The following is a 13,320-nucleotide window of genomic DNA, read 5'->3' on the forward strand; positions in this document are numbered from 1 at the left end:
GCTATTACTCTCCTTAACACTTTTACTGAAGTAAATGATGTTTACAACATGGTGTGGAACACAGTTAAGGACACTAGTGCTGAAGGATATTTTCTTTCTATTCTCCAACATCTTTTGCTGATAAGAAATGATTATTTTATACGGTATGTTTAATGCTATGTTAAATGTTAATTATGGATTTTGTTGTAATTTAGTCATTAATAGAATATTTCTTCCATCAATTTACTGATAAATACAGTTTTGTCTTTTTCTGTTTGGATTGCAATTCGTAAGTATTCCTTTGTGAACTCATGTTTGAAAGTATCAGCTTTGTATAAGACTGCCATGTATATGTTTTTGTCCCTTCTGCTTAGGATACAATTTTATATATAATTATGGAAAACTATTTTTGTTGAGATCTTAACCTTACTAACTGCAAGTATAAGTGATCAGGACAGGTTTCTCAAGCAGTTATAAATCATGGTAGTAGCATTGTAATTTTGTGGTGTATTTGAGTCAAAGGACAAAACCAAGTATGCACTTTATACAGAAATTTGAACATATGCTTAATTTAGAGTAACTTTTGGTTGGGAATTGAGTGGTTTCAATATACATTATAGGTCAGTGTGAACATGTTAGTGTCTCTTGGAAAATTCATCAGATAAATCACAGGGAAATAGTTAATAAGTTTGAACTTGCCAAATACTTTCCTTTCTAAAATCTGCTTGTGTTGTTTTTGAGGAAACGCTGGAGGAACCAGATATAAACTGAACAGGGAAGGAAAGCTGTCTGTTTTCTGCATAGCATTCTGCATAACCTTGCATTTCGGGCAAGGTCTAGCACAGATGCACCCTTAGAGGTTAAGAGCGCTTGCCTTACATGGGTGCACCTGTGCTACACCTTTTCCACCTGAAAGCATTTGAATTCACAGCTTGTATGTTCTGGGCAAGTGGTCCAGCTGTCACACCCCCTGACATTTTAGAACAAAGTGTTTTTCATACCTCTTACTGAAGCAGGGCTGCAATGCATCTATAGTTACAAAAGTCACAAAACCAGAAGGGATCAAGCTGAATAAAGAGCCTTCTCTTTACTGGGAGGAAGCAGGAGGTAGTCTGTCCTTGTATTTCCATAGTGGGGAGAGATCTTTAGATCCACTGATTTTTCAGGCTTTGTGTAAACTGTTTTTGTGTAATAAACTGCCAGATGTATTTGTCTGTTGAGACTTTTGGGGTTTGCAGCTACCCTTCTATGGAAATAAGTCAGTCCAAATCTTTTGACCTTACTTCGTTCATAGACAAGATTTTAAGTAGATATTGATAAATAAATATGCTGTAAAGATCTCATCTCTGTCTTTAGTCCACAGTATTTCAAATTAATTGAAGAATGTGTGTCCCAGATAGTGTTGCATCGAAGTGGAACAGACCCAGATTTCACATATCGTAAAAGATTAGATATAAATTTCAGTCACTTAGTAGGTAAGTACTGTGTTTGGGAGTGGTTATAGTATCATACTTCTTTATGTGTTCCAAAAACAAAGTTAAAGTTGTACATGTGGTTAAGAATCTTGTGTTCCCTGTATATGTGCAAGTGTGTTTGTTTATTTTTTCAAGATATTTGTGTAGATAAAGCAAGATTAGAAGAATGTGAAGAGAGGGCTTCTGAACTTTCCAGAAAAGTAAGTCATTTTTAAGTTATGTGATCATAAGATGGACACAGGGCTTTAATTAATAACTTCATGAATGGTGTAACTGAACGTGGAATAGTTTTTAACTTCAAATTACTATTAGTTCTGTGTTTAAGTGGGAATTTGGATGTTTCTTGTGGACTACGAAACAGATGAAAGTGGTGTAACGTAGTTAACCTGAATTGAGAGTCTTTCTACTATGTATTTTAAGGTTTCATGTACAAATCTCCCACAAATAACTGAATACTTTATTTAAATAGTTACCAGTTTCTTCAACAAGATAAACAGTGGGAGAATAATAACTGACTGATTTGTATCTACAGACTCTGTATTACTGTACATCAGTTCTTTAACCTACTCTAATTCCAATTTAAAATACATTGAGTAGTTTATGCTATTTCATATGGTGAAGACTTGTAGTGGTAAATAGAGGTGGTACTTCCACACAGTAGATACATGGAATTTAGAATAGCAGATATGTTGTATGTGTCCTTAGTATTGTTAACATGTGAGTTTTAACAAACACAAAAGTTGAAATCTAAAGAAGCTATCAACAATTTTCTTTTTTTTTCCTTTTTTTTTTTCTTAGTTTGAAAAAGATTTTGTAGTTCATCAGGAGACCCAGGCCCTATTGCAAAAAAAAGAAGAAAGAATCAATGAACTTGAAGCAGAATTACAAGCTTTTAAATCACAGGTAAAAGACAGTTTAAATAAATGTATGAAGTATTGTTTTTGAAAGGGACTTCATTTTGCATCTTTGGTAGATTCTGATAGTGCAGTTGATGATTTTTTCCAAAGAATCCTTGTTATCGATTATTATGGACTGTTAGTTTCCTGTATTTCTATTTTATACAAAGAATCGTAGTGTGACATTAATTAGCAGTTTGAGTTCCCAGATGATCCTTTTTGTGCCTGAGCTCTGTTAAACTAGTTTCTTCTGTTTCATTTGGGTTTGCTTTCAGTGTCAAATATTTCCAAAGTAATTAACCACATTGGGTAGTAAGTCTTATGCTTTTAGATTAGCATTCATCACTGTGATCTTTATCCCTCCACAGGAAATTATTCATTATGCAGTTTGCTTTGCTGAAGCCTTACCATGGATATCCAGCAGTGAAAGAAATAACCTGTGGCTGGATAAGAACATTTCCAGATAATTTTTCAATTTTCAAGCATAAATAGATATTTTAGAATGTGGAGAGGTATAGTACAGATTTTTGAGGGTAATACTTGAGTTAGCTTGTAACTGCTTCAGCTCTAAAATCTGCGTGAGGAGACTGTGTGACCAAGGGATTTTTCCTGTGTCTTATTTCCTGGAATAACAAGCACAGTCTAAAAATGGATAAAGAGACAGCATTGGGGAGACATGCCTATAGGAAGGTGATAAAATACATGTTTTGATCATAGTGGGTTTTTTTGTACTTTTAAGCTTCTTTAATTTTCTTGGTGAGGAAAATTAGTTTAGCTCTGCTTTGGTCTGTTTAAAAATGTCATTCTAATTCAGGTTTCTGGTCAGAATTAAGTGTTAATGTCAAAGTCAAACAGGCTTTTAAAAAAGCAATTACAAAAATTGTTGCATTCTAAAAATATAATTTCAGTGAGAGCTGTATATCATTCATTAAAGAAGTGTGGATCTTGAAAATATACTTGCATACTTCTTGTGAGTGAAATAGGAGAGAAAACCTATTTTACTTTTTCTCTTGTTCGCTGTATTCGTTATCATCTTTTTTTACATGCAGACAGTGACCATAACACCTAATTATGCTCACTAATGATCATACCATGAATTATCCTGCTGTTAATGGGATACTTGGAATGTTTTGTAAATATCAAGTAATTGATTACTGCAACTTAGTACTCTTAAATCTGTCTTAAGAGGAATCTTTTCAGTTGCTGCTTAGTGTGGCTATTTCCACCTCTTATGACTATTCTTCTCCTAGTCTTGTTCCTTGACTCTTTTGTTGTATTTGATATTTGTTCATGTATTTCTTTCATTATTAGAGCATAATTGTTCAGCAGCTACTTGTCAGTGTAAACAATGTGTATGTTCAGAAATTCAAAATAATAATACTGTTGTACATGTATTTATTTCTATTTACTGCTGTTCAGCTATTTCTTTTTAAAACTACTAAATCTTTTGCTTATTGTATTTCCCTCCATTTTTTAAAAAATGACTGTTTCAGCTCATAATTATTAGTTGAAAAGTTCATCAATACTATCAGCAGTAGATAAATATTTCTTATTTATTCTTTTGGGTTTTTTTGTCAGGTGCCTAATAATGTTTGAAGGCCTGTGATAGAAGTTCTTTAAATAGTAGAAATAAATATATTTCTGTAGATTTACTGAAGTGCTAATAAACCTGTCTTGATACAGTATAGATGTCTTTACTATATAGAATAAGAAGTAGGTGAGTAAGGCAGTGGTATTTTTTGGAAGGAAGTTTCTTCATCATTGCTTTGTTCTTTCAATTCTGTACAATGAGAATGCTCCTATATTGGAAAATACCTGTTTTTCAACAGAACTACTAATCTTTTCAGATTCTACTGTTATGTCCTTGGAATATTATTCTGTAACGTGAAGGATAAGTAAGAACAAGAGAGACTAGGATGTTACTTTTTTAATTTGAGCTAAACTGTAGCAGTCTAGAAAAAATTTCATCAAGACACCTATCAGACCCTTCTTAGATCATGATCAGTGAAATATGACAAGTAGGATATAGCATTTCAGTTTATCTTTTTGTCATGAACCTCCTGGTTTGAATGTTGGTCTCATTATAATTCATATTTGATTGTCCTATACAAGAAAAATGGCACTGACTTTCGACTGGCTTGCTGAATTTAATCTATAAACTATGATTGTTATGGCATTTTTGTTGATTAAAAAAAGGTGAAACTGAATAAAAATATTTTTCTCATCAGTATGGCTCTTTGCCACCTGTTTTTCTACCATCAACATGTGGACATGCATCTGTCGTTCCACTGGAAGCTGCAGGACCACATGGACTTCTGCCTCCTCCTCCTCCACTGCTGCCTTCTAATGGAGCAATTCCACCACCACCGCCTCCCCCTCCTCCTCTACCACTTCTGAATGGCTTGGGAATTCCTAGGGGTTTTGGTGGTGCTCCACCACCACCACCTCTACCAGGCCTGCCTGGAGCACAGTGGTCTCCACCTTCATGTACTTTGCCGTTTGGAATGAAGCCTAAAAAAGAATTCAGACCTGAGGTTACCATGAAAAGACTCAACTGGTCTAAGGTAGTACTGATTAATGTCAAATACTTGATGTAAAATCTTACTTACAGTTTAGGGTAAATAGATTATCAGGAGTAAGACTAGATAGAGCAATTGATACATTAGTTAAAATTATGTAAGATATAGGTACTTTCTGCCTTTACGTTTCATTGTTTTCTGAAAACTGTTTCACTGACTTGTGAATTATTTGGGCAAGTATCTGTTGACTTTCTGAATTGTCAGGAAAAGTAATTTCTAGTCTAGAATAATACGACCTTGATACCAGCATGCTTCCTGGATCCTACAATGCCTTGTTGTTTAGCAAACTGTTTACATTGGATCAGTCACTGCACTGTACTGATAGCTATACAGTTTCCAAACAAGTGTCTTGCATCTGTCTAGCCTGGACTGTGGGAAGAAGCGTTGCAGGTGTCTCCATTTGTTCTTAGTGTAAATATACTTACGTAAATTTAATGGTTGAAAAAATATGGAGTCCGTTTATTTTTTTTTCTTCTCTATTGTGATGGGATCAAGTATACCAGGACTATCAATCTACTCAGTTTTGGAAGCTATAATTATTTAGACCAAAAAAGTCAGTAAAAAGATTTTCAGAGCTTTATGAAGCAATCAAAGCTACAATCTAAAAAAGTACTTAATATCTAGATAAACCAACTGTGTTCAGATTATTTAAAGTTTACCAAGTTTTAAATCTAGACCAAAGACAATTTGCTACATTTAAACCTTGGATAACAGAGTGTGTTGTCTGTATTGCTTTGTAGCCTTAGAATCAGTTTGTCCAAAAGCACTTACTGTAAGCATTATTATTTTCAATCATAAATATATTAACAATTATAAAGATGAGTTATATACCAAAAGTTCACGTGCCTTATAGAGATCTTAAGTATTTAATTTGCTTTAGACTCTACAGAGCACAGTCTCTGCATAGTGTCAAAATAATTTAATCAATAAAATTTTCTTTTCTCTCTTGCTCATAGATCAGGCCTCAGGAAATGACAGAATCCTGTTTTTGGGTTAAGGCAGAAGAGGATAAGTATGAGAATGCTGACATGCTTTGCAAATTGGAACTTAGATTTTGTTGTCAAAATAGGGGTAAGTAATTGATGGCTTTAATTTTCAGCTTTTAGAGATATCTTTAAAATTCTTGGGGCTTAAATATATATATATGAAAAAATTTGGAATATAATATACATGTTCTGTTTTTTAAGTGGAATGTGTGAAGAAAAAAGTTTGAAAATCCTAGACTACTTAAAGCAGTAATATTGGAATATTTTACTTGATGACAAAAATTGTGTTACTTACAAGGAAAACCATACCAAAAAAACCTGAGAAACGCTTCTGGATAATACAGACTTTTATTCAGTCACGTTTGAAAAAATATTTATAAGATTTTGTCAGAATACCTTAATAAAATACTGTGATCTAATCTAGAGTCCAGAAGGTCATGTGTTTACCCTCAGAATGCACATGATAATTGATGTGTTTTGGTTCCATGAGGGAGGAGAGTTTTAATGAAATTTTTTACTTTCTGATAAACCTGTAGCAACTTAGATCTCTTTTGATATTTTGCTTAGCTTCTTCAGCTTTTAAAACCGTGTAGAAAAGCAAAATATTTGAAAGTATTCCTGGCTTTAAATTTTTTCTCCCTTTCTGGAAGTAAGTTCTCTCACTAGTAGTTTAGATTATTCTGCCCATATATAAAATGCATATATTTCCACTGTTGTTTCTTGACATTTTTTTTTTCCTCCCTCCTTGATAAGTATCGCAGACTTAGTACTTTGGGGCAGCCAGAGGGGTGCAATGATTAATTCCTTTTCAAATTGAGAAGGCATTATTATATTTTTAGTTTGTTTAACAAATTTCACTTTGATATTTTTATTTTAATATAGTGCATGGAATTCTCAAGTTTCTATTTTTTTTTGTATGCTTTGGTGTATTATCCAGTATTCTTTTTTTTACCATACCAAGAATTTTATTCTGCTTTTGTCAAAGCAGGCTTTTTATGCTCTAGTAGTATTTCTACGGAGTTGAGTATTACAGTTTATTACTGTTGATACTTAATAATATAAAGAATGTTGTACAAAGATAAAAAGGCAAGAAAACCTCATGGACCATAGGCGTTTTTGCTTGAATCTATTAGAATAAGTCTAAAAGTTAATTGTGGTGCCTTTATAATGTTAAGAGAATTCCCAAAAATGTTCCCTGAATTAATAGGTTGGAAGGTTTAAAAGCTGCTGGAGTAAATACTGTTTCCTATGTCTAATTAAACAGTAAAATTTGGGAGACGAGATGATATTCAGGCCAAAAGTGTTAATGGCTCAGAAGAGGATTGTGAATCTCCACAGCCAGCGAGAACATTAGAGTTAACATGATTAACATTCCCTCAAAGTTTAACTGAATGGGCTGAATACATTGTCTTGACAAAACCTAACAGAAGAGATCTGCAGCTGAAAAATGAGTGAAGTGTACTCTTATACCAAATGATGGGGTTGGGGGGAGGGCAATTAAAAGGCTATAGTCTGCAGGGAGAAATTTATGTTTTCTTCTACAGGTAGAGTTTACTGTTTAATCTCTTTTTTAAAAGTTTTGAAATCTCTCTCATCTCACATGGGTGATGTAAGTGTGCCATCATGTTAACTTTTCAAAGGAAGTGAAGACGCTAAAGATTTTATTTAGAACAGCAAGTAGGTGTCTAAAGGGCAACATGGAACTAAATTTCATCTTTGTTCAAGTGAGTGGTTTACATAAATTTCCATTCATGCTTAAACACATAAGTGGACAGCACCAGACATTTCATTGTCTCTTATTAAGAGCTTGAATTATAGTACAAAGGACAGCAAAGTAACTGCTTTTGTTCTCATGACCATGGAGAAAGTGGATGCTTTTTTGTAGCTTATGCATAACCTGCTGATTATAACAAAACTTGCCAACGAAACTGGAGATGGCCAGTTTTCTTCATTTCTCAGTTATGAAGAGATTTAACGCCATGCTTTCTAAAGTAGAATCAGCAAGATATTCACTAGACTCAATTTGGGAACAGTCCTTGACTATTTCTAAAGCTTCGTCTCTAATACCAGAAAGACGAGAAGTTGAAAATAATTCTGTAGCCAAATGACAGCATGCAAAGAATGAGCTGGTTTCCACTCTGTTGAAGGGTCTGCTTATGCACTCTTCATTGAAATCATTGTGTTAGAAGAGGTATCTAGTTGTGGAAGCATGGACCAAAATGTGCAATGATGCTTTAAGTGAATTTTGTTCTGATTAAGCAAAATCAGATTGAAGTTCCGTTGGTGTGTTTTGCCAGCTGATGTGCCAAAAGTATTTCAGTGTTGATCCAGAAGAGGAGGTCTTATGTCTATGTTAATAATGCATAGAGGAATTTCTACTAGAAAAAGGAATACAGAATAGTATAGAATAGAGATGAAGCTTTAGCAGATGTTTGTATAGAAGTTATAAATGATGTTGATTCTGAATGGGTGTTAAAGCAATTGAAATAACTGAAGATGTTATGGAGGTATGAAATAAACATTACTGTAAGAATAAGAAAGTAAAAGAGGATCTAGCTTCAGATCGTAGGAAAAATAGTGAATAGTAACATGGAGCAAAGACTATACATGGAGAAAAAAAAATCACTTTTGTTGATCATGTCCAGAGACATGTCCTTGAATCATGGAATTATTTAGTTTGGAAAGGACCTCTGAAGGTCATCTGGTCCAATCTGCTTTGTAAAATGACCAGTCTAGTTCATGTTGCCTGGGGCTTTGTCTAGCTGAGTTTGAGATATCCCTAAAGATGGAGATGCAGGGATGGACAACCTGTTCCCACCTATTGTGGTAATTTTTTTCTTTTCATAACATCTTTTTGGAATATCTCTTGTTGCTGCTTGTGTCTGTTAGCTCTTGCTCATTGTGTACCTTCGAGAAGAATCTCTTTCCCTCTTATTTGTAGCCTTCTGTTAGGTAGTTTGAGACAGCAGTAAGAGTTCCCTTGCCCTTTATCCTTCTCAAGACTGACAGCTCTCTCAGCCTTTCTGTCTGCATCTTATGTTTCAGCCCTCTGATCATCTTGATGATTATCTGCTGTACTCGTTGCAATATATCTATATTTTTCTTGAAGTGGGGAGAGAGAAGGAGAGTAGAGGGAAAAAAATCACTTCTTTGTCTTGCTGACAGGAGTCTTCGTAACTTATTGGAGGAAATACTCTCACTATGCTGTTTTTTTAATAATAATGATGCTGTGATAATGATGAGTCCATGTAAGGGCTATGGGTGGTGTAGGGTATTTTCTCTTCATTCTTTTACTTGTTATAAAGCTGGTTTTGTCACTTCCCAGAAATCGAACCATTTTGTGAAAGCAACGTGTTTTATAAAAGTTTGAGCTGGAACAATGAGAAGTATCAAAGCATCAATTGCTGATGGTATTCTTGTAGCAACTTACTGAAGACAATGTTTAATTTATTTATTGACTCAGAAATCATTTTTGTCTCAGAATAAATCTGATCTTAAAGAAATTTAAGTTTATGTATATGAAAGAATTAGGCAAGGGCATAATTGGAAAACCAACTCCTTTGTCATAAACTCACATAGATTTACTGATACACGGGGAATGTGGGAGGAGAATATTTGTTCAGAAACTGGAATTACAGGTCAGTGGATGGAATATTTTCAACGTGAACATTTGAGAAAAGATTTGAATGTGACTGAAAAGTGTACCATACATTTAAAATATTTGCAAGAAAACACGAGAGTTTTTTGTGAGACGCCCCAAGAAACAAACAAACAAACAAAAGACTCTGGAACCCTCAGATCATTAGCTTTGTGTCAGCAGCTAAAAGAATAAACGTAAGGAGTGAAATCACTGCCTTAAAGACATTAGTGTGGAAGTAAGGTATGCTCCCTGTCTGGGAGGGAAGAAAAAACAAGTAATTGAGAAGTGCTGAAAATAAGGTGATGAATGTAAATCATTTGCATGAATGATCTTTGGTTTTCTGATAACTTTTATTTTTAAAGGCAAAAAGAAGGATTGGTATGAAGGGTAGTTAGAGACCTGGAAGGAAAAGAAATAATAAATATTAAGTGTTTAAGATTTATCAGGATTATACTCATTGTTGCACATCAATGAAGAAAATCTATGAAAAGCCTTTTTGGCAACAATGGTATCAAAGGAATCTCTTACTATAATTCTTTGAAAGCATTAAACGAATATATGAATTAAAGTTAACTGGTATGTGAAATACTGAGTAGCAGAGTTGAAGCAAACACCTTATATGTGCTTCTAATATTATCTTAAGCCTAAAAGATGAGATGAACAAACAAAAATGCTCATTATTGAATGACAGCCACTTTATAATAAACGTGTTGTAAGCATGATGGAAGAAGAATAATCACTGGTGTATGATGTTAATATGCTGCCAACTTTGCTAGAATGATGAAACGTATAGGCAGGGAAGTGGCACTTTGCATGAAAACATGAAGTGTAGCAGCATGAAAATCTTGCGGGGGGTGGGGGAGGAAGCCTGCTGTGCAAAGTGTTGTGAGTGAAAATTCCTTCTAATAATATAATATTGTGCTGTATTAATAGCTCTCAGATCAGATGATGTTTGTGATGAGAAAATGTGAAGTGAGGTTAGAGAAGGTGCAAATTTTGTGGCAATAAAGTGGGAGATTTAACTACTTGCATGTGAGTTGAATTGATTCCTCATCAGGATGTTATGAGAAGATCAAAACTTTAGATGAAACAAATGATTGTTTCCAATATTCCTGTAACCAGCGTGAAAAGGAACTGTTCTGTCAATGGGCTTGAGTTGTGCACAGGACCTAGGAGGTTAGAGTAGGAGAGGAGGAGAGAATGATCACTATCTTCATGTACCAGGAGAGGACAATCCCAGTAAATCTATTATACAAGCATTCAACTTCAGGACAGGGAACTGAATGAAAGCTGCAGATGGCCAAGCAAGCAAGATACCTATGCCTATTACCAACCCAGAGGCTATTCTGAAAATGCCGTCTTAAAGATTTGGGTAAAGTTTGTATTGTAATTCAGAGAAAGCCCAACTAAAGCTATGGGGTAAAAAACATGTGTGACTTGTTAAGAAAGTTAAAGACAGTATCACAAGGAAAATGATAACATTAAAAATGTGGAAGACCTGCCCAAATGAAGATAACAGGAATACTCATTAAACATAGCTAGATAAATGTAAACAGGACATTCTGCACATACTCTTTTAGAATTCTGAATTTCTTGCAAAGAATCCTTCAGCTGATATTGAAAAGTGTATTTAATTTTTTCAAAATGAAGTTAGGTAGGGAATTGGTGGGACTCATTGGTGACAGCTTCAAAAGTTCAGCAGATTCGAAGAACATTAGACAAATTCAGGGCTAGTAGGTCCAAAAGAAATAGGAAAGGATGTATTTGTAGGAAGAGGAGTTTCCTATTTTGGGAATTGAGGAGAATGAATTATAAGTAGTGATAAGGCTGGCATAGTGTCTTTTCAAATAACAGCTCTTACTGCATCTTTTGGGGAAACAGTGCTGGGCTAGAGGGATCACTGGTCAGATACAGTAGGGAATTTATTAGCTTCTTAATCATGTATATGAATGCCTGTTTTCTTGGAGTAGCTTCAGGCTACTGTGTTTAAGACTTACAATGCTGAAATAAGGTAAGTTTTTATATGAAAATGATTGGTCTTGTCACTTATAGAAGGAAGAATAATAATGAACACCTATGTGAAATGTACTTAGTTTGCGGATATACTTTGAAGAGTACTGGTGTGGAGAAAAAGCAGTAAGTTGGTGGAAGTCTGTGAATAAGTGTAATTAATGTAGTGAGACTGTAGTAGTTAGGCTTAATGTGGGATATGTGTTCAGGATAACTCAAGAGAGAAAGAGCTGCATGTTGCTTAAAGTAATCCTTTGGGTGCTTGAAGTGGTTTGCCAAAGGTGATTCCAAGACTTAGGAGGCTGTATGGAGTGTACCAGAAAGCAACTTCTAGCCAAAAAGAAATATTTTCAAACATCTAAATACAAAATGACAATTTGTTTCATGTATGCAAAATATAAGAAAGATAGTTGTTTTCCAAAATACATGCTTTATAATTAGTGTGCTGTGTTTATAAATATATTATTAATAAATTGGTTTGATCCAACAATTTTTTTTAATGTAACTGTTATGTTTAAAGTGGTAAAGTCCAAACAAGGATTAGAAATTGCAGATCAAACATGCAGGAAACCACTTCTAAATTCTTCATTATTTTTAGCAATATGCAGGTAACTACAGTTAATGGGAGATGGCATGAAAAATTAGAAATTTATTCTTCTTTCTTTTCTAGATATCAAAGGGAACTGATCTAGTAAACTTCAGAGAGAAAGATTGCATGATCTCTCTCTCTCTTTTTTTTTTTTTTAATCAACTGGGACAGATTTTCATCTTAACCTTATTGGAGATGGCAGTGTCTGATCCCATCACACCAGAGCTCCTGCCAGACTTGATTATTCAGAAATAAAGCACTTCTGTGGGAGTGCTATCTCTGTTGGCACTTGTCTTGAAAAGGTCAATATAGTTCTCACTAATTTTTTTTTCTTTTTTTTTTTTTCTCCCCTGTGTACTCTGTAAGAAAAACCATCAGGGTCTAAACTGCTATTGGTGCCAGCAAAGTCTCCAACATTTTAAACCAGAAAAGAGAGTAAAGAGAGCTAGCAAGAAGGTTAAATTAGCAATATAAATTAATTTAGTGCTGTATTTGACATACCACAGCTTACTCGGCATAAGCAACAGAACTTGTGGTCAGCCATATGAAGGGTTAGGTGGGGCCCTGTGTCCTCACATTTTCCCTCACTACGAAAAGGACATTGAATTACTCAAACGTGTCCAGAGAAGGGAAACAAAGCTGGTGAAGGGTCTGGAGCACATGTCCTACGAGGAGCGGCTGAGGGAACTGAGGTTGTTTAGTCTTGAGAAGAGGAGGCTGAGGGGAGACCTCATCGCCCTCTACAACTACCTGAAAGGAGGTTGCAGAGAGCTGGGGATGAGTCTCTTTAACCAAGTAATAAGCGATAAGACAAGAGGTAATGGCTTCAAGTTGCACCAGGGAAGGTTTAAACTGGATATTAGGAAGCATTTCTTTACAGAACGGGTTGTTAGGGCTTTGGAATGGGCTGCCTAGGGCAGTGGTGGAGTCCCCATCCCTGGAGGTGTTTAAGAGTAGGGTTGACTTAGCGCTGAGGGATATGGTGTAGTTGGGAACTGTTAATGTTGGGTTGATGGTTGGACTGGATGATCTTCAAGGTCTTTTCCAACCTAGACGATTCTGTGATTCTGTGGTTTCCTCTTCTGGAGGAAGACTTACACAGAACTTGCTCCAAACTGTGCTTCTTACAGAATCTTACTACAAATCTGTAAGACTGCTAACAATGT

At 35.0% G+C, this 13,320-nt stretch overlaps 1 protein-coding gene across 1 annotated transcript in view; it reads left to right on the forward strand.

Moving 5' to 3' along the window:
• Positions 1–13,320, forward strand: part of DIAPH3 (diaphanous related formin 3) — a 256,112-nt gene that overhangs the window by 63,014 nt on the left and 179,778 nt on the right. Inside the window, exons 12-17 of the mRNA XM_074859549.1 lie at positions 27–143; positions 1,336–1,454; positions 1,590–1,654; positions 2,253–2,357; positions 4,579–4,914; positions 5,886–6,000. Of these exons, the coding sequence (XP_074715650.1) occupies positions 27–143; positions 1,336–1,454; positions 1,590–1,654; positions 2,253–2,357; positions 4,579–4,914; positions 5,886–6,000 (857 nt within the window). The remainder of the gene's footprint in view (positions 1–26; positions 144–1,335; positions 1,455–1,589; positions 1,655–2,252; positions 2,358–4,578; positions 4,915–5,885; positions 6,001–13,320) is intronic.

The sequence above is a fragment of the Strix uralensis genome, chromosome 2, assembly GCF_047716275.1.
Source record: "Strix uralensis isolate ZFMK-TIS-50842 chromosome 2, bStrUra1, whole genome shotgun sequence".
NCBI lineage: Eukaryota > Metazoa > Chordata > Aves > Strigiformes > Strigidae > Strix > Strix uralensis.